Source organism: Microcaecilia unicolor, chromosome 4, assembly GCF_901765095.1.
Source record: "Microcaecilia unicolor chromosome 4, aMicUni1.1, whole genome shotgun sequence".
NCBI classification, from domain to species: domain Eukaryota; kingdom Metazoa; phylum Chordata; class Amphibia; order Gymnophiona; family Siphonopidae; genus Microcaecilia; species Microcaecilia unicolor.
Genome location: NC_044034.1, coordinates 228,767,810 through 228,791,052, shown reverse-complemented (window position 1 = coordinate 228,791,052; position 23,243 = coordinate 228,767,810). Strand labels below are relative to the sequence as shown.

The 23,243-nt window shown below is 49.7% G+C and overlaps 1 protein-coding gene across 4 annotated transcripts in view; it reads left to right on the top strand.

The window, feature by feature from the left end:
• The window catches only part of KMT5B (lysine methyltransferase 5B), a 387,499-nt gene that overhangs the window by 51,527 nt on the left and 312,729 nt on the right, over positions 1-23,243 (top strand). For all 4 annotated transcript variants that reach the window (XM_030201304.1, XM_030201302.1, XM_030201303.1 and 1 more), the window contains one exon: positions 21,849-22,017. In XM_030201304.1, coding sequence (XP_030057164.1) covers positions 21,849-22,017 — 169 coding nt within the window. The remainder of the gene's footprint in view (positions 1-21,848; positions 22,018-23,243) is intronic.

The following is a 23,243-nucleotide window of genomic DNA, read 5'->3' as shown; positions in this document are numbered from 1 at the left end:
ATACCACCCGGCACCGGTGACGGGCATCGCAAGAAGACTAAGAAGCACCGTCACCGGTCGCCCTCGATGCATCCGGACATCGGAGAGGAGCCGACGCCGAAGCGTCCACGTCGGGAGGAGAGGTCCCCGTCGGTTGTGGAGGTACCGACGCGACAGGGTCCCGGCACTTCGGTGCCGTCTCCTGGCCCCCACCAGATTCTGGCACCGACACCTCTACCGGCCCCACCGCCTTTCCCGGCAGCGGGCCTGGACGAGTGCCTCAGAGCCATCCTTCCGGGGATCCTGGAAGGGCTGATGTGCCAGGCTGTGCCGGCGCCGGGGGTGCTTGCGCCCTCGGCGCCGATGACTGTGGCGCCGGCGAGCTCTAGCCCGGTGCCGAGGCCGTCGTCACCGCCGCCGCTTGCGACGCCGGTCTCGACTGCCACGCAGGTGGAGTCCCCGTCGATGGAGGGAGCTTCGTCCCCGCCAGCGCGGGAGTCCACCGCTCGACGACACCGAGGCCTCGGTGTCTCGACGTCGAGCCGGGCCCAGTTCAGGACACAGCTACGTGAGCTTATGTCCGATACCGAGGATGAGGCCTCGTGGGGGGAAGAGGAGGACCCTAGATATTTCTCCTCAGAGGAGTCTACGGGCCTTCCTTCGGACCCCACGCCTTCACCGGAGAGGAAGCTCTCGCCTCCTGAGAGTCTCTCCTTTGCCTCCTTTGTGCGGGATATGTCTATTTGCATTCCCTTCCCCGTGGTCTCTGTGGATGAGCCGAGGGCTGAGATGCTCGAGGTCCTCGACTATCCATCACCACCTAGAGAGTCCTCCACGGTACCGCTGCACAATGTCCTCAAGGAGACACTGCTTCGGAACTGGATGCGACCATTAACTAATCCCACCATTCCCAAGAAAGCAGAGTCCCAGTACAGGATCCACTCTGACCCAGAGTTAATGCGGCCACAATTGCCCCATGACTCGGCGGTCGTGGATTCTGCTCTCAAGAGGGCACGGAGTTCGAGGGATACTGCCTCGGCGCCCCCGGGGCGGGAGTCTCGCACTCTGGACTCGTTTGGGAGGAAGGCCTACCAATCCTCCATGCTCGTGACCCGCATCCAGTCATACCAGCTCTATACGAGCATTCACATGCGGAACAATGTGAAGCAACTGGCGGACCTGGTCGATAAGCTCCCGCCGGAGCAGTCCAGGCCTTATCAGGAGGTGGTCAGGCAGCTGAAGGCGTGCAGAAAGTTCCTGTCCAGGGGTATCTATGACACCTGTGACGTGGCATCTCGTGCTGCGGCCCAGGGTATAGTGATGCGCAGGCTCTCATGGCTGCGTGCCTCTGACCTGGACAACCGCACCCAGCAGAGACTGGCTGACGTCCCTTGCCGGGGGGATAATGTTTTTGGTGAGAAGGTCGAGCAGCTGGTGGACCAACTGCATCAGCGGGAAACCGCCCTCGACAAGCTCTCCCACCTGGCGCCTTCAGCATCCACCTCAGCAGGTGGACGTTTTTCCCGGGCCCGGCAGGCTGCACCCTATTCTTTTGCAAAGCGTAGGTACAACCAGCCGGCCCGAAGGCCTCGTCAGGCACAGGGACAGCCCCAGCGCGCTCGTTCTCGTCAACAGCGTGCGCCTAAGCAGCCCCCTGCGCCTCCACAGCAAAAGCCAGGGACGGGCTTTTGACTGGATCCACGGGAACATAGCCGCCCTCAAAGTGTCTGTACTGGACGATCTGCCGGTCGGGGGGAGGTTAAAAATTTTTCACCAAAGGTGGCCTCTCATAACCTCCGACCAGTGGGTTCTCCAAATAGTGCGGTGCGGATACGCCCTGAATTTGGCCTCCCTGCCACCAAATTGTCCTCCGGGAGCTCAGTCCTTCAGCTCCCATCACAAGCAGGTACTTGCAGAGGAACTCTCCGCCCTTCTCAGCGCCAATGCGGTCGAGCCCGTACCACCCGGGCAGGAAGGGCAGGGATTCTATTCCAGGTACTTCCTTGTGGAAAAGAAAACGGGGATGCGTCCCATCCTAGACCTGAGAGGCCTGAACAAATTCCTGGTCAAAGAAAAGTTCAGGATGCTTTCCTTGGGCACCCTTCTGCCAATGATTCAGAAAAACGATTGGCTATGTTCCCTGGATTTAAAGGACGCATACACTCACATCCCGATACTGCCAGCTCACAGACAGTATCTCAGATTTCGCCTTGCCGCACGGCACTTTCAGTATTGTGTGCTGCCCTTTGGGCTCGCCTCTGCCCCACGAGTGTTTACAAAGTGCCTCGTGGTGGTGGCGGCGTATCTACGCAAGCTGGGAGTGCACGTGTTCCCATATCTCGATGATTGGCTGGTCAAGAACACCTCGGAGGCAGGAGCCCTCCGGTCCATGCAGTGCACTATCCAACTCCTGGAGCTGCTGGGGTTTGTGATAAATTACCCAAAGTCCCATCTCCAGCCAACCCAGTCTCTGGAATTCATAGGAGCTCTGCTGAATACCCAGACGGCTCAGGCCTTCCTTCCCGAAGCGAGGGCCAACAACCTCCTGTCCCTGGCTTCACAGACCAGAGCGTCTCAGCAGATCACAGCTCGGCAGATGTTGAGACTTCTGGGTCATATGGCCTCCACAGTTCATGTGACTCCCATGGCTCGTCTTCACATGAGATCTGCTCAATGGACCCTAGCTTCCCAGTGGTTCCAAGCCACCGGGAATCTAGAAGATGTCATCCGCCTCTCCACCAGCTGCCGCACTTCACTGCTCTGGTGGACCATCCGGACCAATTTGACCCTGGGACGTCCATTCCAAATTCCGCAGCCCACGAAAGTGCTGACGACGGATGCATCTCGCCTGGGGTGGGGAGCTCATGTCGATGGGCTCCACACCCAGGGTCTGTGGTCCCTCCAGGAAAAGGATCTGCAGATCAACCTCCTGGAGCTCCGAGCGATCTGGAACGCACTGAAGGCTTTCAGAGACCGGCTGTCCTACCAAATTATCCAAATTCGGACAGACAATCAGGTTGCGATGTATTACACCAACAAGCAGGGGGGCACCGGATCTCGCCCCTTGTGTCAGGAAGCCGTCGGCATGTGGCGGTGGGCTTGCCAGTCCGGCATGCTCCTCCAAGCCACGTACCTGGCAGGTGTAAACAACAGTCTGGCCGACAGACTGAGCAGAGTCATGCAACCGCACGAGTGGTCGCTTCATTCCAGAGTGGTACGCAAGATCTTCCGAGAGTGGGGCACCCCCTCGGTGGACCTTTTCGCCTCTCAGACGAACCACAAGCTGCCTCTGTTCTGTTCCAGACTACAGGCCCACGGCAGACTGGCGTCGGATGCCTTTCTCCTCCATTGGGGGACCGGCCTCCTGTATACTTATCCTCCCATACCTTTGGTGGGGAAGACCTTACTGAAGCTCAAGCAAGACCACGGCACCATGATTCTGATAGCGCCCTTTTGGCCCCGTCAGATCTGGTTCCCTCTTCTTCTGGAGTTGTCCTCAGAAGAACCGTGGAGATTGGAGTGTTTTCCGACTCTCATCTCGCAGAACGACGGAGCGTTGCTGCACCCCAACCTTCAGTCCCTGGCTCTCACGGCCTGGATGTTGAGGGCGTAGACTTCACTGCGTTGGGTCTGTCTGAGGGTGTCTCCCGTGTCTTGCTTGCCTCTAGGAAGGATTCCACTAAAAAGAGTTACTTTTTCAAGTGGAGGAGGTTTGTCGTTTGGTGTGAGAGCAAGGCCCTAGAACCTCGTTCTTGCCCTGCACAGAACCTGCTTGAATACCTTCTGCACTTTTCAGAGTCTGGCCTCAAGACCAACTCAGTAAGGAATCACCTTAGTGCGATTAGTGCTTACCATTATCGTGTGGAAGGTAAAGCCATCTCTGGAGAGCCTTTAGTCGTTCGATTCATGAGAGGCTTGCTTTTGTCAAAGCCCCCTATCAAGCCTCCCACAGTGTCATGGGATCTCAACGTCGTCCTCACCCAGCTGATGAAACCTCCTTTTGAGCCACTGAATACCTGCCATCTGAAGTACTTGACCTGGAAGGTCATTTTCTTGGTGGCAGTTACTTCAGCTCGTAGGGTCAGTGAGCTTCAAGCCCTGGTAGCTCATGCTCCATACACCAAATTTCATCACAACAGAGTAGTGCTCCGCACCCACCCAAAGTTCCTGCCGAAGGTGGTGTCGGAGTTCCATCTTAACCAGTCAATTGTCTTGCCAACATTCTTTCCCAGGCCGCATACCCGCCCTGCTGAACGTCAGTTGCACACATTGGACTGCAAGAGAGCATTGGCCTTCTACTTGGAGCGGACACAGCCCCACAGACAGTCCGCCCAATTGTTTGTTTCTTTTGACCCTAACAGGCTAGGGGTCGCTGTCGGGAAACGCACCATCTCCAATTGGCTAGCAGATTGCATTTCCTTCACTTACGCCCAGGCTGGGCTGGCTCTTGAGGGTCATGTCACGGCTCATAGTGTTAGAGCCATGGCAGCGTCAGTGACCCACTTGAAGTCAGCCACTATTGAAGAAATTTGCAAAGCTGCGACGTGGTCATCTGTCCACACATTCACATCACATTACTGCCTCCAGCAGGATACCCGACGCGACAGTCGGTTCGGGCAGTCGGTGCTACAGAATCTGTTTGGGGTGTAAATCCAACTCCACCCTCCAGGACCCGAATTTATTCTGGTCAGGCTGCACTCTCAGTTAGTTGTTCTTCGTAGGTCAATTTTTGTTATACCCTCGCCGTTGCGAGGTTCAATTGACCTGGGTTCTTGTTTTGAGTGAGCCTGAGAGCTAGGGATACCCCAGTCGTGAGAACAAGCAGCCTGCTTGTCCTCGGAGAAAGTGAATGATACATACCTGTAGCAGGTGTTCTCCGAGGACAGCAGGCTGATTGTTCTCACCTACCCTCCCTCCTCCCCTTTGGAGTTGCGTTTTCATCTTTTGCTAGTCATTCAACTGGCGAGAGCGGTCGCGCACGGGCGGGAAGACGACCGCGCATGCGCGGTGGGCGTGCCCTGCGTGCCGACCGTCCCGCAAAGCTTTTTCCGGTTGGTGGGGGCTGCCGCGGACGTCACCCAGTCGTGAGAACAATCAGCCTGCTGTCCTCGGAGAACACCTGCTACAGGTATGTATCATTCACTTTCTCTATCTTCGTATGAAGAAAACACAGTTGGCCAGAGAGGCTGAGAGAGAAGATTTTTGGAGCCAGGTCTGAAGCCTAGATGTCAATGTTGGTGTCTGTGTCTTCAGCGTTGCTGTTGGCATCGGTTCAAATGGCTGCAAGACCCTGCACACTGGGAGTGGGTCTCCACCTGCCTCTATGCTGGCCACTTTGCAGGCCCTCAGGACCAATTGGCGTCTGCACTGTGCAGCATAAGTGCCAGGCATTGAAAGAAGCATTGGCATCAATCCCTCTCGATGCATGGTGCCCGGAACTCTGGATCACCAAGGATTTCATTGGTCCCTGAGAAGCATAGGCGCCGGGAGGACCGCTCCCCCTCCATACAGGAGATGTTGATGAATGGGTCTCCACACAGCCAGGACCAGACACCCAGCTTTGACCCTGCAGATTCAGCAGCTTGCTTCTACACCAGCACCCCAGCCTTTCCCAACGTTGGCCCTTGATGACCGCCTCCAGACCTTGCTTCCTGAGCTGTTGGGGTTTTTGTAGAGTGCATCGGCATCTGGGGTGCTTGTGTCAGCCATGGCTCTTGCTGTAGTCTCAAGTCTCAGATGGACATTAGCCGGTGGTGAGGTCTTGGCGTCGACTTCCATCCGTATTGGCACACCCTCGACATTGGTGGAAGGAAGCTTCACTGGAGTTGAGGCCGGAGCCTTTCTCAGGGTCATGTTAACTCTTCGTTGAGAGGGGCTCAATCTCGACCCTCCCGCAAGGAAATCTTGTCTTGACAGTGATGAGGATCACAGAACTCTGACGAGAAGTGGATCGATCCTCCAATGGCATCCCATCTGATCCTTCTCCTCCACAGGAAAGGAGAAATTCTCCCCCACTCTATAAGTGTCTGGTTAAGAGCATGTCGTGGGAGGGGGGCTCAGGAGTCCATAAGGAGGACTATTCAGGTGTTAGAGCTAATAGTGTTAATTTTAAACAACCCTAAGTCCCATCTGCTTCCTGCCCAGCCATTTGGAATGTATAGGAGCCCTGACACTCAGCTGGGTCAGGTTTTTTTCCCTGTGGTTTGGGCAGATGCTCTTGGCACCCTCACCACACATGTCCAAGCAGCTTGGCAGGTCACAGCTTGGCAGATGTTGAGGTCATTGGACCACATGGCCTCTATTCGTGTGACACGCATGGCAAGTCTTCACATGAGAATTGCCCAATGGACCCTAGCTTCCCAGTGGTGTCAGGCTGTGAGGAACCTAGAGAATGTCATCCGAGTTCCTCTAGTGCTGGTTTAGTCCCTACTCTGGTGGACAATTCGATCCAGTTTGACTTCCATTTCAAATTTCTTAGCCCACGAAAGTGCTGACTGATGCATCCCCTCCTAAGGTGGGGAGCTCATTTAGATGGGCTTCACACTCAAGATGCTTGGTCAACCCAGGGAACAAATCTCCAAATTAAACTTCTGGAGCTCCAGGTGGTCTTTAATGCTCTAAATGCTTTCAAGGATTGGCTAAACAACCAAATTGTACTCGTTCAAACAGACAATCAAGTTGCCAGGTAATATACGAACAAGCAGGGGGGCACTGGATCATGTGGCGATTGGAGTGTTTTCCTACCCTCATCACGCAAAATGAGGAATCTCTTCTGCATCCCCAACCTCCAGTCTCTGGCCCTTGTGGCCTAGATATTGAGAGATTAGAATTTGCTTCCTTGCATCTTGCTGTGGGTGTCTCCAAATTCCTGCTGGCTTTCAGTAAAGATTCCACTAAGAGATGTTATTCTTTCAATTCATGAGGTTTGCCGTCTGGTGTGAGGCCCTAGATCATCTTTCTTGCCAAACAGACCCTGCTTGAATACCTTCTGAACCTCTCTGAATCTGGTCTCAAGACCAACTTCGTAAGGGTTCACCTCTGTGCAATTAGTGCTTATCAATATGTAGAGTGTAAGCCCATCTCTGGACAGCCTCTAGTTTTCGCTTCATGAGAGGTTTGCTGTTGTCAAAGCCTCCTGTCAAACCTCCACCTGTGTCATGAGACCCGGGACCTCAGCGTTATCACCCAGCTGATGAAAGCTCCTTTTGAGCCACTTTATTCCTGTCATCTGAAGTACTTGACCTGTATTTTTGGAGGCTGTTACTTCAGCTTGCAGGGTCAGTGAGCTTCAGGTCTTAGTGGCGGATACATGTTTTGCATTGTTTCTTCATAACAGAGTAGTCTTCCACATCGAAATTTGCAAGGCTGCAACGTGGTCTTCAGTCCACACATTCACATCTCATTACTGCCTTGAGCAGGATACCCGATGTGACAGTTGGTTTGGACAGATAGTGCTGCAGAATTTGTTTTGGGTCTACAATCCAACTCCACCATCCTAGGCCTATTTTGTTCTGTTCTAGGCTGCACTCTCAACCAGTTGTATATAGTTTCAGGTTAATTACTTTTATGCCCTCGCCATTGGAAGGTCCAGTTGACCACTGATGATGGTGGTTTTTGGTGATGGTGGTTTTTGGTGAGCCTGGTAGCAAGGGTTTCCCGTCTGTGAGAATTATAAGCCTGCTTGTCCTCTGTGAAGGTGCTTTATCTGTAGCAGGAATTCTCCGAGGATAGTAGGCCTGTTTTTCCTCTGAGAATGTGAAGGTATTTTACCTGTAGCAGGTATTCTTCGAGTACTGTAGGCCTTATTTTCTCAACCTCCACTTGGAGTGGTCTCCTTTTTATTATGCTTTTATATTGTACTACTAGTCCCATGCTGTCGCGGCGGGTGGGAAGACACTTCTCAAAGACTTATTTTTAAGCTTGTTACAAGCTCCTGGACCAGCAACGCAGAGCCTGTGTTACTCATCTGTGAGAATATAAGGCCTGCTGTCCTTGGAGAATACCTGCTACAGTTAAGTACTTTCACTTTACTAGTGTACAAGGGATTTCCCTGATTTAACATTTATCACCTGAAGAGAGCTAGAGAACAGCAGAGATGTCGGTTCCGCAGGCTGAGGCAAGCCCACCCGCAGCTGCCACGTGGTTGGACATGCAGGTTGGCAGTCACTGCAGTTCTTGCAAGAACTGGCAGCTGAGTACAATTGCTAGCTCTGTCTGTCTCCCATTGCAATGGGCCATTTCCAACTTTGGCGGGAACTGCGGCCATGTTTACTCATGTAGGCTTTTCTCCTGTTGCTGGCTTTCAGCAGCAGGAGGGGTCTCCATCCCCCTTGGGGATTGGGAAGGTGGGGGGTTCTTCCAACCCGCTGGGTTTCTGCCAGGTCCCTGGCTTTGGCAACTGTTTAGGAAAACAGGATACTGGGCTAGATGGACACTGGTCTGACCCAGTATGGCTACTCTTATGTTCTTATGTGAATCCAACTGTGGGGGTCTTAGATGATTTTTGGCTCCAGAGTTTGGACCAGTTGGTCAAGCAGGCCGTGCAGATGAATAGTGGGTGCCCCCTTCAGCGTGGGCCCCTGGGGACTCGTAGGGGACGCACTTTGAGTTGATTTGAGGACCTCGGAGGGGTAGACAGGGGAGGATTCGGATTTCCTTTTGGATTCCCAGTCCCCCCACAGATTCAGATTCTGAGGGGCTCCTGCCTTGGAAATATAAGAATAGCCATACTGGGTCAGACCAATGGTTAATCTCGCCTAGTATCCTGTTTCCGTCAGTGGCAGAATCCCAGATAGTAGTAAGATTCCATGCTACCCATCCCAGGGCAAGCAGGGGCTTTCCACATGTCTTTCTCAATAGCAGATTATGGACTTTTCCTCAAGGAACTTGTCCAAACCTTTTTTTAAACTCAAATACTAACTGCTGTTACCACATCCTCTGGCAATGAGTTCCGCGGCTTAACTGTTGATTGAGTGAAAAAGTATTTTCCCCTATTTGTTTTAAAAGTATTTCCATACAACTTCATTGAGTGTCCCCTAGTCTTTGTACTTTTTTGAAAGAGTAAAAAATTTTATTCACTTCTACTTGTCGTACACCACTCAGGATTTTGCACACCTCAATCATATCTCCCCTCAACTGTCTGTTTCCCAAGTTGAAGATCTCTAACCTCTTTAACCTTTCCTCATGTGAGCTGAGAATTGGTCACACATGACCCATCTCTTTCGTAGAGAGGAGCTGTCTCGTCTCATTGACAAGGTGACAAGGGCCCTCCATGGTCAAGTCTACGGCTTTGGACCCTGTGGAGGGAGACTCACCGCTGAAAGGGCTCATGTGGCCTCCGTAGCATTTTCCTCTTCACAAGGCCTTCATGCGTATGATGATGGCAGAGTGGGAGAATCCAGTTGGTCTCTTTCAGGGGGCCAACGTTCTTGATCGCCTATGCACTTACTCTCCTGAGGAGGTCAAGAAGTCCTGGGCATTCCTTAAGGTTAGTGTGCTGCTGACGGTGGTGACAGCGGTAAGTGCCATACCCATCCAAGGGACTCTGTCCTCGAGGAACTTCATGATAAGAAGGTGGAGCAATAACTCTGCCTAGCTTTCTCAGTGGAGCACCCACCATTCAGGTTGTCATCTGCAGTAGCTGTGTGGCTAGAGCTATGCTGTTGGCTACAGCAGCTTCCAGAGTCTCCGGATGTCACTCACCTGGAGTCCAGGATGGCCCTTTTGGCAGACATTCACCATGATCTAGTTTGCCTGGCTTCTTGTTCTGTGGCTTCTGCTGTTGTGGATCATTGTTGGCTATGGCTCTGCCAGTGGGTTGCAGATATGGTCTCCAAGAAGCTCTTGAGTCAATTGGCCCTTAAGGGGCGCTTGCTTTTTGGAGTCCTCTCCCCCCTCCCAGTTTCTCAGTAGCAGGTATATTGGTGCTCTAATGTATTTCAGTAGCATAATTAAATTAAATAACTAGTTCTGAAGGTCGCCAGTATGGGTGGGGATGGAGGAGTTTACTTGCAGGGATAGGTTAGATTCCAGTGGTGTGCCTTGACAGTTCTTGCGCCTTGTAAGTGTGGCGCGAGATGAAAAAGGTTAAAAATCACTGTACTAAGGACTAGATCTTAAACGGCTCCCCGTCTTGTCTGTTCCTGGACCAGTTGCTCCAAGAAGGAGTCACACTTGTCTTACTAGGAGCAACGCCCTGAACTCCTTCCTTTTGGGGTGGGTTCCCTACTATGTACCTCCCTCCCTCTTTAGTTTCAAAACTCCTACTGGTCCATGGAACACATTTTAGTATATATCTCCTCTTTCATCCCACTGGGATTCCAAATGTTACTGGTTCTCTCCTAGTTGGCAGCCCATGTTCTTGCTAGCAAGAAGGCCAGTTGAGCACTGGAGTTGGCTTGGGGTTAGGGATATTTTTTGTGAAGCCCATTCCAGTTAATTTTGGAAAAGGAGGAGCTTTTGAAGGCTTGGTTGACCAGGATCTAGAAGAGGGGGACATTTCCTTCTACAGAGGAGAGATTTGTTAGGATTTATTTGCTATCTTTTGAAAAATTTTACCCAGGACATGGTATCACTAAAAATTTTGGAAGAACAGGTAGAAGAATACCATTTTTGGGGGAACACCATTTTAGTGGGCATATCCAAACCACAATGCCTTTCTTCTTGGGCATGATCTTGGCTGAGTGGCAAATGTTGAACACAGTTCTTAATGTAGTAAAGGTTATCAGGAAGTTCTGTTCTCACCTAAAGAAGAGAAAGAGAGGGTGATGCGACAGTCTAAGGTGGATACTCTGGTGCTGATGGCAACCTGAATGGTTACTGTTCCTTTGGATGCTTGGGATGGGAAAATTGAGGGCTATAACAATCCTTTCAGTTCTTTAGTCTCTCATTTGAAGCTGCTGTGTGACCTGGTGGGGAAGTCGGATTCTGTTCTCAGGGAGGTAGTCTACTTAGAAATGACGTATGGCTATGTTAGTCATGGCTCACTGCCTGTTTTTGGTGTACCATTAAGTATTGGATACCTCTTTTTTTTTTTTTTTTTAAGTGATTAAGGAGGCTACCCTTCAAAGAATGGCTCCTTTTCAACAAGGATTTGGGAAATCCAAAATCCTAAGGATTATTTTGGACCTCTCCTGGTCAATACTGGATTAGGAAATTAGCTGCTACAGGTAAAGCATGTCTTCTACTTTTCAGAAAATCAGAGTTGCCTAGGTGTGTTACCTCAGGGCAATAGGAAAGGAAGGAAAGGAAAGCAAATCAAGATGGGGGAAACTGAAGCTCCTTGTGATGGTCAGTAGTATCTAGTGTTGTGGGTGGGAGGTTGCCTGGGGGGCACTTCTACAAGAAGTGGATTCACATCATTTTGGAGAGATGGTTCATGGACCTAATTGTAAATGATTTTGCCCCAGACTTCTCTTCCCAGGGTTCAGAAACATTTATAATGTCTTCTTGCTTGTTGGCAGCAGCAAAGATGACAGTTGTGAAGGTGACCTTAGTTAGACCCATTGGTTAGTTGGATGAAATGGTAACTGTTCCTTGAGCAGAGAGGCACCAAGGACACTATTCCATTTATTTCATAGTCCACCAATAGGAAAATATGTTTTGCCTTATTGTGCATCTGAAGCAGGCCAACCTGTTGCTTCATTTGCTATATTCCATATGGAATTCATGAGGTGAATGAATAATGGTGGTGAGAGAAATTTTTCCCTTTTATTTATTTTGTTGTTTTTAGACTTATGAGGTTTAAATGAAAAATAATGCCTCTATCTCCATAACATTTGTTTAAATGGAGATATTATAATGAATAAGAAATTGTTTGAAACATGATCGTTTATTACATGTATTTACTTTTCTACATGGTCACCACCATTTGCTGCACATATCTGTCAGATAGATACGTTTTTGAAAGCTGTCACAAAAGAATTGCACATCTTGTTTCTTCAAACAATTGTTCACAGTCCCTTTCCACCCTTCATTCAAGTCGAGCAGATGCTCTTGAAGGTATTCTTCAGTTCTGGGAAAAGATGGAAATTACATGGCGCTAAATCTAGGCTGTATGGCGGATGGGGTAAGACTGTGAGACCCATCCTCATAATTGTCTCTGTGGTTTTTTGTTCTTTGTGAGGCCTAGCATTGTCATGTTGCAACACAATTTCCTTCTTGTACTTCCAAACTCTTCTCAATTCTTTCAGAGTTTTCAGGGTTGCAGTGTAGTGCTTCGAGTGATCCTCTGATTGTCCATTATGAGTTCATCCTTTTTCATGTGAGACTCATCCATCGCTGTCAAGTGTTGTTCATTCCATTTTTGATCACACAAATCAAGTCTTCCCGGTTCATAGTCTTTACTTTGGCCCAATGATTCACAATATTCAAAACACAGTCATTACCATAAACAACCTGCAATCAGTGATGAACTTTACACCAACGAATGCTCATTGCATCTTTCTTTTTCACAAGCAGTGGCAAAACAGCCTCTTGACACAAGCACTTCTTGCCAGCTGAGGTGAAGGGAGAGAAGAGATTTCAAAGACCAAGTTGCGCTGATGCCATCTGTTGATGAATTGTGGAGGCATTACTTTTCATTTAACTCTCCTACATTTCTGATGTCTCTGGACTTGACAGAGGCTTACTTCTGCATTCCTATCAAGGGTTGTGGCCCTAGGCCTGCATTTCCAGTTACAAGTTTTCATTTTGCTCTGGTCATGGCTCTGAGGACTAATTCAAATAGTGGCGAGGAAGAGTCTATGGATGCACTCCTATCTAGATTCACTGACTAGAGCCACAGTGTAGAGGGACTGCCAGGTGTCCACAGATTAGTGCTATTTGGTTACTAGGATCTGTGAGTTGGGTGGTGAACTTTTCCAAGAGCAATCTGATGTCGCCCATCCTGGTCACTGCAGTATTAGGGTCTTGTTTAAACACTGAAGTTGTGTGTTCACCTCTGGTATTTTGCAAGTTGGACACCTAGATTTTAGACTTTTTTTATTGGCCCTCGGATCCCCTGGGTGTGGGATTATAAAGTTTTGGGTCCATATTGGTTAATCTAGACCCGCTGCCCTGGTGAGAGCAATTGCTTGAGGTAGTCTCAGACATCCTGCTGCTGGAAATGGTTAGGTAGACAAATCATGTCTGGGTGAGCTATTTTAGATTTCCCCTTTGACTAAACCCCTAAAGCAAGCTAATATTGCTACCTACTGAAAAGCTAGGACCTTGATCAGCCCCTTTTAATGAAAAAAAAAAGGACAGATAGAATAGATGCATCAAAGAATCTCCACAATCTGACATTTATTTGCATATAACATGTTTACAAGCAAACTTAATGTATTGTATAATGCATAAAACAATACAATAAAATCAGGCACGTGAAAACCTCATCTCACTTTAACAATATCAAACAAATACAAAAACAGAGCTATATATCACAAAAATCTGCAGTAAAGTGGTATAGGCTGAGAATATTGACCTTCTGCACACAAATATGGCAATTATTTTTTCTGAATAGCCTCTCTTGCAGTTTCTTCTTCTTAAGGGCCAAAGCCATAAGATGAATTATTATATTGTTTTGTATGTTGTAAAATACCTTGAGTTTGCTTGCAAACATGAGGCTCGCTTCCTTGGTGGAGTTAGTTAGGCCTCCTGTTCAGTTGTTTCTGCTGTACTGGTTCACAGGAAACAAAGGAGAAAGCCTGTTCACTGCAGAAATCATGACTATCCGAAAAGAGAGGATATGAATTCAGTTTTGCATTTGTTCAGTTGCATTAGCTAAGTAGGGAAAAAAAAGGGGGGGGGGGGGTTGCTGCTTTCTCTCTAGCAGGTTCAGTTTACCTGTGAGTGAGAAAGTTGTGGCAAACCTGTGTGTATGTTAGCTTGTTGGGGTTATGGTAGTCTGGGGTTGGCTTCAATAGAGGGTTATTGAGAGGCTTCTGTCTGCACTAGCCTTTATAGAGCGGAAATAGGTCAATGGAAACTTTCTCTTTGTTTCCATCTACTGGCAGGATAGCACATATCCGTGTTTCTGGACTTGATTGTCAGGACTCAAGGAAAAGAAATAAACCAATAAAATTAAATTTCTTGTTGGTTCTCCTGCTGGTATTTTCACACACATTTTTTTTTATATTGCTGTTCATCATAAAACGTGTGAGGAAAGGAAGGAAGAGTAAAAAGTAGTGACACTTGGTAGTAATAGTGGATTCTGGTTTCCCCCTTCACCATTGTGTACATACTACTCTCCTGTCCTTTTCTAAAGCATACCATTTTGCCTTTCAATTTTGTTCTGTTTCAAATAAGCCCTCACACAAGTCAACTTTCTTGTAAAGTGGCATTTTGCAGAAGGAAAGGTTTAATTACTCATCTTTCCAAATCTGAGCTTAAGGTGAGTTACAAATTTGTATGCAAATTATTTACTTGTCCAAATAGACTTCCAAATCATCTGCCTGTTACATTAACGTGCGCACTGATGAAGACAGAACTTTACTAACATCAATTACTTTTTGCCTAGTACATCATCCTACTGGAGCTGGAATGTAAAAGCGTCATGTATACAGTTAGAGCTGTGGAGGCATAAGTGAATATACTAGAAGCATAATATCCTGTATGCACATATAATGCCTCTGATAAATTAACTCCATGCTTAAAAGTATGCACAATAGTAAGATCTCATTAATGTGTGTACTTACTAACATTAACTACTTTTTGCCTAGTACATCATCCCACTGGAGCTGGAATGTAAAAGCATCATGTACTAGAAATACTGTTAGAGCTGTGGAGGCATAGGTGAATATACTTGTTATCCTGCATGCACATATAATGTCTCTGATAAATGAACCCCATGCTTAAAAGTATGCACAATAGCAAGATCCCTTGTATTTTTGATATAGTCATGTTCTGGGGTAGAGCATGGGCAGAGCCAAGTTTGCAACATTTTGTAAAATTTCTATCTGTTTGTAGCTTATTGCACCTATGTATCTTTATAAGATATTCTAAAAGGTACTTTTTTGCCATCTGAATCAGGCAACCTGTTAAATTATCTACCTGATGGTCAAGGATAGTTGTATAGCTGGGTTTAAAATACTGGAAAAGTTTCTGGAGGGAAGGTCCATTATTTGGGGATTGCCACTTCCTGGGTGAGACGTGCAGAGCATGAATCTGTGGTTTGTTTTTTGTTTTTGTTTTTTTAAAGATCTGCTACCAGTCCTCCGGGCATCCCAGCCAATCAGGTTTTCAGGATGTTCACAATGACTCTACATACCAAGGAAGCAGTGCATGCAAATCTATCCATGCATATTCATCGTGGATATCCTGAAAAATAGACTGGCTGGGTGTGCATCAGGGACTGGATAGAGAACCACTGTGGTAGGCATTTCCAGGTGATCTCAGTTGGTGTTTATCATAGACAGGATGCTGGGCTGGATGATCATTTGGTTTGACCCAGCGTGACATTTCTTCTCCAAGGACAAGCAGGCTGCTTGTTCTCACTGATGGGTGACGTCCACGGCAGCCCCTCCAATCGGAACACTTTCTAGCAAAGTCCTTTGCTAGTCCTCGCGCGCCGATGCGCACTGCGCATGCGCGGCCGTCTTCCCGCCCGAACCGGCTCGTGCCGGCCAGTCTTCTTTTGTCCGCGCTCGGTACGGTCGTGTTTCGCCGTTCGCGCCCCAAAGTGACCTCGCGCGTCGTTCTTCGACTTGTTCTAAAAAAAAAAAAGAAAAAAGGTGTCGGGAGGAGGCCTTTTGGTTTTCTTCCTTCCCGTACTTCGAGTTTTTTGCCCCGGTAAGTTTTCTTTCGTCGTCGGGGTAGGCCCTATTTAGGCCTCGGTCGAAGTTTTTCTTCCCCCTATTTTTGTGGTGCCATTTTTGCCATTTCGAGTTTTGATCTCGCCGGCGCGATTTTTCCGCCCATGACATCGAAGTCTTCCAGTGCGCCCGGGTAATCTCGCTCACTGACAGGCACTCGTCGTGTCTTCAGTGTCTGGGGGCTGGGCACCGCCCTCAGGCCTGTAGTCTGTGTTCCCTCTTACAAAAGCGGACTCAGGTAGCGAGGTTAGCCCAGTGGAACATTTTGTTCTCGGGCTCTTCGTCGGCATCGGCACCGGGAGTATCGACTGCCTCGACGTCGTCGGCGCCCGGATCTTCATCCTCGCCCCCGATTGCATCGAGTGCATCGGCCCTCTGCATCGGGGCGACATCGGAGGGCTGCGTCGGTGTCGGTGGTATCGAGACCTCCTCGTTTGCTGATGTCGGACAGTGGTGCTTCGTCTGGAGTGCAGGTGAGGGCTGTCCATTCCCCTGCTGGTGGCGGTGAGCCTTCGGGTGGGTCTCCCCCTACCCTGAGGGCTCCTGCGGTACAGCCCCCTCGAGACCGACCCTCTTCGGCCTCGGCCCCGAGGAAGAGACGGCTGGATTCTATGTCCTCCTCGTCGGTGCCTGGAAGCTCCGGTGACGTGCTTCGTTCCAAAAAATCGAAGAAGCATCGTCACCGGTCCCCTTCCCGTGTCGGCACCGAGAGCTCTGGGTCGCCGAGGGAGTCGGCACCCAGTAAGCATCGGCACCGAGAGGACCGCTCGCCCTCTGTTCAAGAGGTGTCGATGCGCTCCCCTTTGGACAGCCCGGAACAGCCTCCACGCCCGGAACAGGTTCTGACATCGACTCCTGCATCGGCTTCCATGTCTTTTTCCACAGCCGCTCTGCACGAGAGCCTCCGGGCCGTTCTCCCAGAGATCCTGGGAGAGCTGTTGCGCCCTTCCCCTCCGGTACCGGAGGTGCTTGCGCCACCGGTACCGTCGAGCCAGGCGCGGGCTGGCCCATTGTCCGGGGTGAGGTCTCCGACATCGGTGCCGCTTGCGGTACCGACTGCGGTAGCCTCCCAGGAAGGCTCCCCGACTACGTCGGCGGAGGGAGCTTCGCCGGTGCGGGCGAGGGAGTCTACCTCTCGACGCTCCCACCGTGGCCGTGGTTCCACGGAGTCGAGCCAGGCACGGTTGCAGACACAGGTCCGTGAACTTGTGTCTGACACCGATGGTGAGGCCTCGTGGGAAGAGGAAGAAGACATCAGATATTTCTCTGACGAGGAGTCTGAGGGTCTTCCTTCCGATCCCACTCCCTCTCCTGAAAGACAGCTTTCTCCTCCTGAGAGCCTGTCTTTCGCTTCCTTTGTCCGGGAGATGTGTACGGCCATCCCCTTCCCGGTGGTTGTGGAGGACGAGCCCAGGGCTGAAATGTTTGAGCTCCTGGACTATCCTTCTCCACCTAAGGAAGCGTCCACAGTACCCATGCATCATGTCCTCAAAAAGACATTGCTGGCGAACTGGACCAAGCCATTAACTAATCCCCACATTCCCAAGAAGATCGAGTCCCAGTACCGGATCCATGGGGACCCAGAGCTGATGCGCACTCAGTTGCCTCACGACTCTGGAGTTGTGGATTTGGCCCTAAAGAAGGCCAAGAGTTCTAGAGAACATGCTTCGGCGCCCCTGGGCAAGGACTCTAGAACCTTGGACTCCTTTGGGAGGAAGGCCTACCATTCTTCTATGCTCGTGGCCAAAATCCACCCTTACCAGCTCTACACGAGCATACATATGCGGAACAATGTGCGGCAGTTGGCGGGCTTGGTAGACACGCTCCCCCCTGAGCAAGCCAAGCCATTTCAGGAGGTGGTCAGACAGCTGAAGGCGTGCAGAAAATTCCTGGCCAGAGGGGTGTATGACACCTTTGATGTTGCGTCCAGGGCCGCTGCTCAAGGTGTGGTGATGCGCAGACTCTCATGGCTGCGTGCCTCCGACCTGGAGAATAGAATCCAGCAGCGGATTGCGGACTCGCCTTGCCGTGCGGATAATATTTTTGGAGAAAAAGTCGAGCAGGTGGTAGAGCAGCTCCACCAGCGGGACACCGCATTCGACAAGTTCTCCCGCCGGCAGCCTTCAGCCTCTACCTCTACAGGTAGAAGATTTTTCGGGGGAAGGAAGACGGTTCCCTACTCTTCTGGCAAGCGTAGGTACAATCCTCCTTCTCGACAGCCTGCGGCCCAGGCTAAGCCCCAGCGCGCTCACTCTCGTCAGCAGCGTGCGCCTCAGCAAGGCCCCTCGGCTCCCCAGCAAAAGCAAGGGACGAGCTTTTGACTGGCTCCAGCAGAGCATAGCAGCCATCCAAGTGTCAGTGCCGGGCGACCTGCCAGTCGGAGGGAGGTTGAAAGCTTTTCACCAAAGGTGGCCTCTCATAACCTCTGATCAGTGGGTTCTCCAAATAGTCCGACAAGGGTACACCCTCAATTTGGCCTCAAAACCTCCAAATTGTCCACCGGGAGCTCAGTCTTACAGCTTCCAGCACAAGCAGGTACTTGCAGAGGAACTCTCCGCCCTTCTCAGCGCCAATGCGGTCGAGCCCGTGCCATCCGGGCAAGAAGGGCTGGGATTCTATTCCAGGTACTTCCTTGTGGAAAAGAAAACGGGGGATGCGTCCCATCCTAGACCTAAGGGCCCTGAACAAATACCTGGTCAAAGAAAAGTTCAGGATGCTTTCCCTGGGCACCTTTCTCCCCATGATTCAGGAAAACGATTGGCTATGCTCTCTGGACTTGAAGGACGCCTACACGCACATCCCGATACTGCCAGCTCACAGACAGTATCTGCGATTTCAGCTGGGCACACGTCACTTCCAGTACTGTGTGCTACCCTTTGGGCTCGCCTCTGCGCCCAGAGTGTTCACGAAGTGCTTGGCTGTAGTGGCAGCGGCACTTCGCAGACTGGGGGTACACGTGTTCCCATATCTCGACGATTGGCTGGTGAAGAACACATCCGAATCAGGAGCCCTGCAGTCCATGCAGATGACTATTCGCCTCCTGGAGCTACTGGGGTTTGTGATAAATTACCCAAAGTCCCATCTTCTCCCAGTGCAGAAACTCGAATTCATAGGAGCTCTGCTGGATTCTCGGACGGCTCGCGCCTATCTCCCAGAGACGAGAGCCAACAACTTGTTGTCCCTCGTCTCGCGGGTGCGAACGTCCCAGCAGATCACAGCTCGGCAGATGTTGAGATTGCTGGGCCACATGGCCTCCACAGTTCATGTGACTCTCATGGCCCGCCTTCACATGAGATCTGCTCAATGGACCCTAGCTTCCCAGTGGTTTCAGGCTGCTGGGGATCTAGAAGACGTGATCCACCTGTCCACGAGTTTTCTCGAATCCCTGTATTGGTGGACAATTTGGTACAATTTGACTCTGGGACGTCCTTTCCAAATTCCTCAGCCACAAAAAGTGCTGACCACGGATGAGTCCCTCCTGGGATGGGGAGCTCATGTCGATGGGCTTCACACCCAAGGAAGCTGGTCCCTCCAGGAACGCGATCTGCAGATCAATCTTCTGGAGTTACGAGCGATCTGGAACGCTCTGAAGGCTTTCAGAGATCGGCTGTCCCATCAAATTATCCAAATTCAGACAGACAACCAGGTTGCCATGTATTACATCAACAAGCAGGGGGGCACCGGATCTCACCCCCTGTGTCAGGAAGCCGTCAGCATGTGGCTCTGGGCTCGCCGTCACGGCATGGTGGTCCAAGCCACATATCTGGCAGGCGTAAACAACAGTCTGGCCGACAGGTTGAGCAGGATTATGCAACCTCACGAGTGGTCGCTCAATTCCCGTGTAGTGCGACAGATCTTCCAGGTGTGGGGCACCCCCTTGGTAGATCTCTTCGCATCTCGAGCCAACCACAAAGTCCCTCAGTTCTGTTCCAGGCTTCAGGCCCACGGCAGACTGGCATCGGATGCCTTCCTCCTAGACTGGGGGGAGGATCTGCTGTATGCTTATCCTCCCATACCTCTGGTGGGGAAGACTTTGTTGAAACTCAATGAAGACCGAGGCACCATGATTCTGATTGCTCCTTTTTGGCCGCGTCAGATCTGGTTCCCTCTTCTTCTGGAGTTGTCCTCCGAAGAACCGTGGAGATTGGAGTGTTTTCCGACCCTCATCACACAGGACGAAGGGGCACTTCTGCATCCCAACCTCCGGTCCCTGGCTCTCACGGCCTGGATGTTGAGAGCGTAGACTTTGCCTCTTTGGGTCTGTCAGAGGGTGTCTCCCGCATCTTGCTTGCTTCCAGGAAAGATTCCACTAAGAGGAGTTACTTCTTTCTGTGGAGGAGGTTTGCCGTCTGGTGTGACAGCAAGGCCCTAGATCCTCGCTCTGGTCCTACACAGACCCTGCTTGAATACCTTCTGCACTTGTCTGAGTCTGGTCTCAAGACCAACTCTGTAAGGGTTCACCTTAGTGCAATCAGTGCATACCATTACCGTGTGGAAGGTAAGCCGATCTCAGGACAGCCTTTAGTTGTTCGCTTCATGAGAGGTTTGCTTTTGTCAAAGCCCCCTGTCAAGCCTCCTACAGTGTCATGGGATCTCAATGTCGTTCTCACCCAGCTGATGAAACCTCCTTTTGAGCCACTGAATTCCTGCCATCTGAAGTACTTGACCTGGAAGGTCATTTTCTTGGTGGCAGTTACTTCAGCTCGTAGAGTCAGTGAGCTTCAGGCCCTGGTAGCCCAGGCCCCTTACACCAAATTTCATCATAACAGAGTAGTCCTCCGCACTCACCCTAAGTTCTTGCCGAAGGTTGTGTCGGAGTTCCATCTGAACCAGTCAATTGTCTTGCCAACATTCTTTCCCCGTCCTCATTCCTGCCCTACTTGAACGTCAGCTGCACACATTGGACTGCAAAAGAGCATTGGCCTTCTATCTGGAGCGGACACAGCCCAACAGACAGTCCGCCTAATTGTTTGTTTCTTTTGATCCCAACAGGAGGGGAGTGGCTGTGGGAAAACGCACCATATCCAATTGGCTAGCAGATTGCATTTCCTTCACTTACGCCCAGGCTGGGCTGGCTCTTGAGGGTCATGTCACGGCTCATAATGTTAGAGCCATGGCAGGTCGGTAGCCCACTTGAAGTCAGCCACTATTGAAGAGATTTGCAAAGCTGCGACGTGGTCATCTGTCCACACATTCACATCTCATTACTGCCTGCAGCAGGATACCCGACGCGACAGTCGGTTCGGGCAGTCAGTGCTTCAGAATCTGTTCGGGGTTTAGAATCCAACTCCACCCCCCTAGGCCCATGTTTGTTCTGTTCCAGGCTGCACTCTGTTAGTTGGTAAATTTTTTAGGTCAATCTCAGTTATGTCCTCGCCGTTGCGAGGCCCAATTGACCATGGTTGTTGTTTTGAGTGAGCCTGGGGGCTAGGGATACCCCATCAGTGAGAACAAGCAGCCTGCTTGTCCTCGGAGAAAGCGAATGCTACATACCTGTAGAAGGTATTCTCTGAGGACAGCAGGCTGATTGTTCTCACAGACCCGCCCGCTTCCCCTTTGGAGTTGTGTCTTCCCTTCTCTTTGTCTTGCTACATATGAGACTGGCCGGCACGAGCCGGTTCGGGCGGGAAGACGGCCGCGCATGCGCGGTGCGCATGGGCGCGCGAGGACTAGCAAAGGACTTTGCTAGAAAGTGTTCCGATTGGAGGGGCTGCCGTGGACGTCACCCATCAGTGAGAACAATCAGCCTGCTGTCCTCGGAGAATACCTTCTACAGGTATGTAGCATTCGCTTTATGCTCGCACTGTTATCTATCTGCAAGTTCGTTAATGGCGGTATAACAAACCCAAATAAACTACAACTATAATTGTGTGGTGCTAGCATTCTGAACAGATTTTGCAAACAAGAATTTTAGAACTTCAAGCATTCTAAATTCTCCATTCTCATGATATCCCCTCAGCATGGAAATTTTGACTTATAATTTGTGGGCATGCAGTCAGTTGTTTTAACTAAATCAATAATATTTTGTCAGTGTTAAGGAATTTGCATTTTGCTGTACTTTTGGGTTTCTTTTTCCAGGTAGCAGTGGTGGTGCAAGTGGTGGTACTAGCTCAGGGTTTGAGAGCCAGAGTCGCTATGTACCTTCATCTGGAATGACTGCCAAGGAGCTCTGTGAAAATGATGACCTAGCCACCAGTCTTGTTCTGGATCCCTACTTAGGGTTTCAGACACACAAAATGAACACCAGGTAAGTTGTTTGCTCTGAAAAGCCCTTGAGTAGTTAGCATGTGACAAGAATAAATTATGCATCCTCTTCTCAGGTAGCCCTTGTAAGAAAGCAGCATAGATCTAGGGCTGCTGCCAACCAGATCCACCTGTAGTAGTAGTAGTTCTGTACGTTTTTATAACCGTTTGGAATGGTACTAGCAGCCACCTCTTGGGGTGGGGTATTAGGTCAGATGTTTTAATGTATAACCTAGATGACTGTTATCAGATGAGGAATGTTGTTGCTTCTTTCTAGCTAGTTTTACTAAGACCTGTATAGAGGTTTCCTTAGTTTTCACAGAGTAAATGGCAGAACAGGGTGTATACAGGCATTTAAACCCCCTCAGAAGTGACTATGGATAAGAACATAACATAATTGTTTATCATTTATTTGCTTACTATACTGTCACTTATTGCTTTGCAAATTAGAATGGTTTACACATCTAAAAAAAATACAACAAAGTATATAATTTAAACTAGGTAATCCATTTTCTGATAGGATAGCACAAACGAAGCATCCATACAATAGATAATGACAGTCATTTTCATCACACACTCTCAGATTAAATAGTCCCCATTCAGTACATCAGCCACCTCAGTTTACTACATATCCAAGTTACAACATACGTGTTATCAATTTTTAGTTGCTTCAGTGGTGCTTAATTGTCCAATAGTTAATTTATGGCAATTTAATTAATTGCCATAAATTAACTATTGGACAATTAAGCACCACTGAGGCAACTAAAAATTGATAACACGTATGTTATAACTTGGATATGTGGGAAAGTGAGGTGGCTGATGTACTGAGTGGGGACTATTTAATCTGAGAGTGTGTACTGATATAGTCCCGACCCAAAACAAGACAAAGAAACTGCCTTTATATTAGTCATTTTCATCAGTCATACATAATTATCTAAATTATAGTCCTCATTGTGTAAAGCAATTGATGTCATACCTGTGTGGTTTTCTTTCTCCGAGGACAAGCAGGCTGATCTCACAGGAATCAGCAATTTGCAAGCAAAATATAAAAGAAAGTTTTGCCAGAGTTTTCTGGCACGCGTGCACCAATTTCCCACCCTTCGCGTGAACACGTTCCTCAGTTGTTTTTTCTCTGCGTTGAGGTGCAGTTGAGTTTTTATTTTCTCCGCTCCTCTCAGGCCCGGGAAAGAATCTTATTTGTTTTGTGACTTTTGCATTATTTTCTTTTTC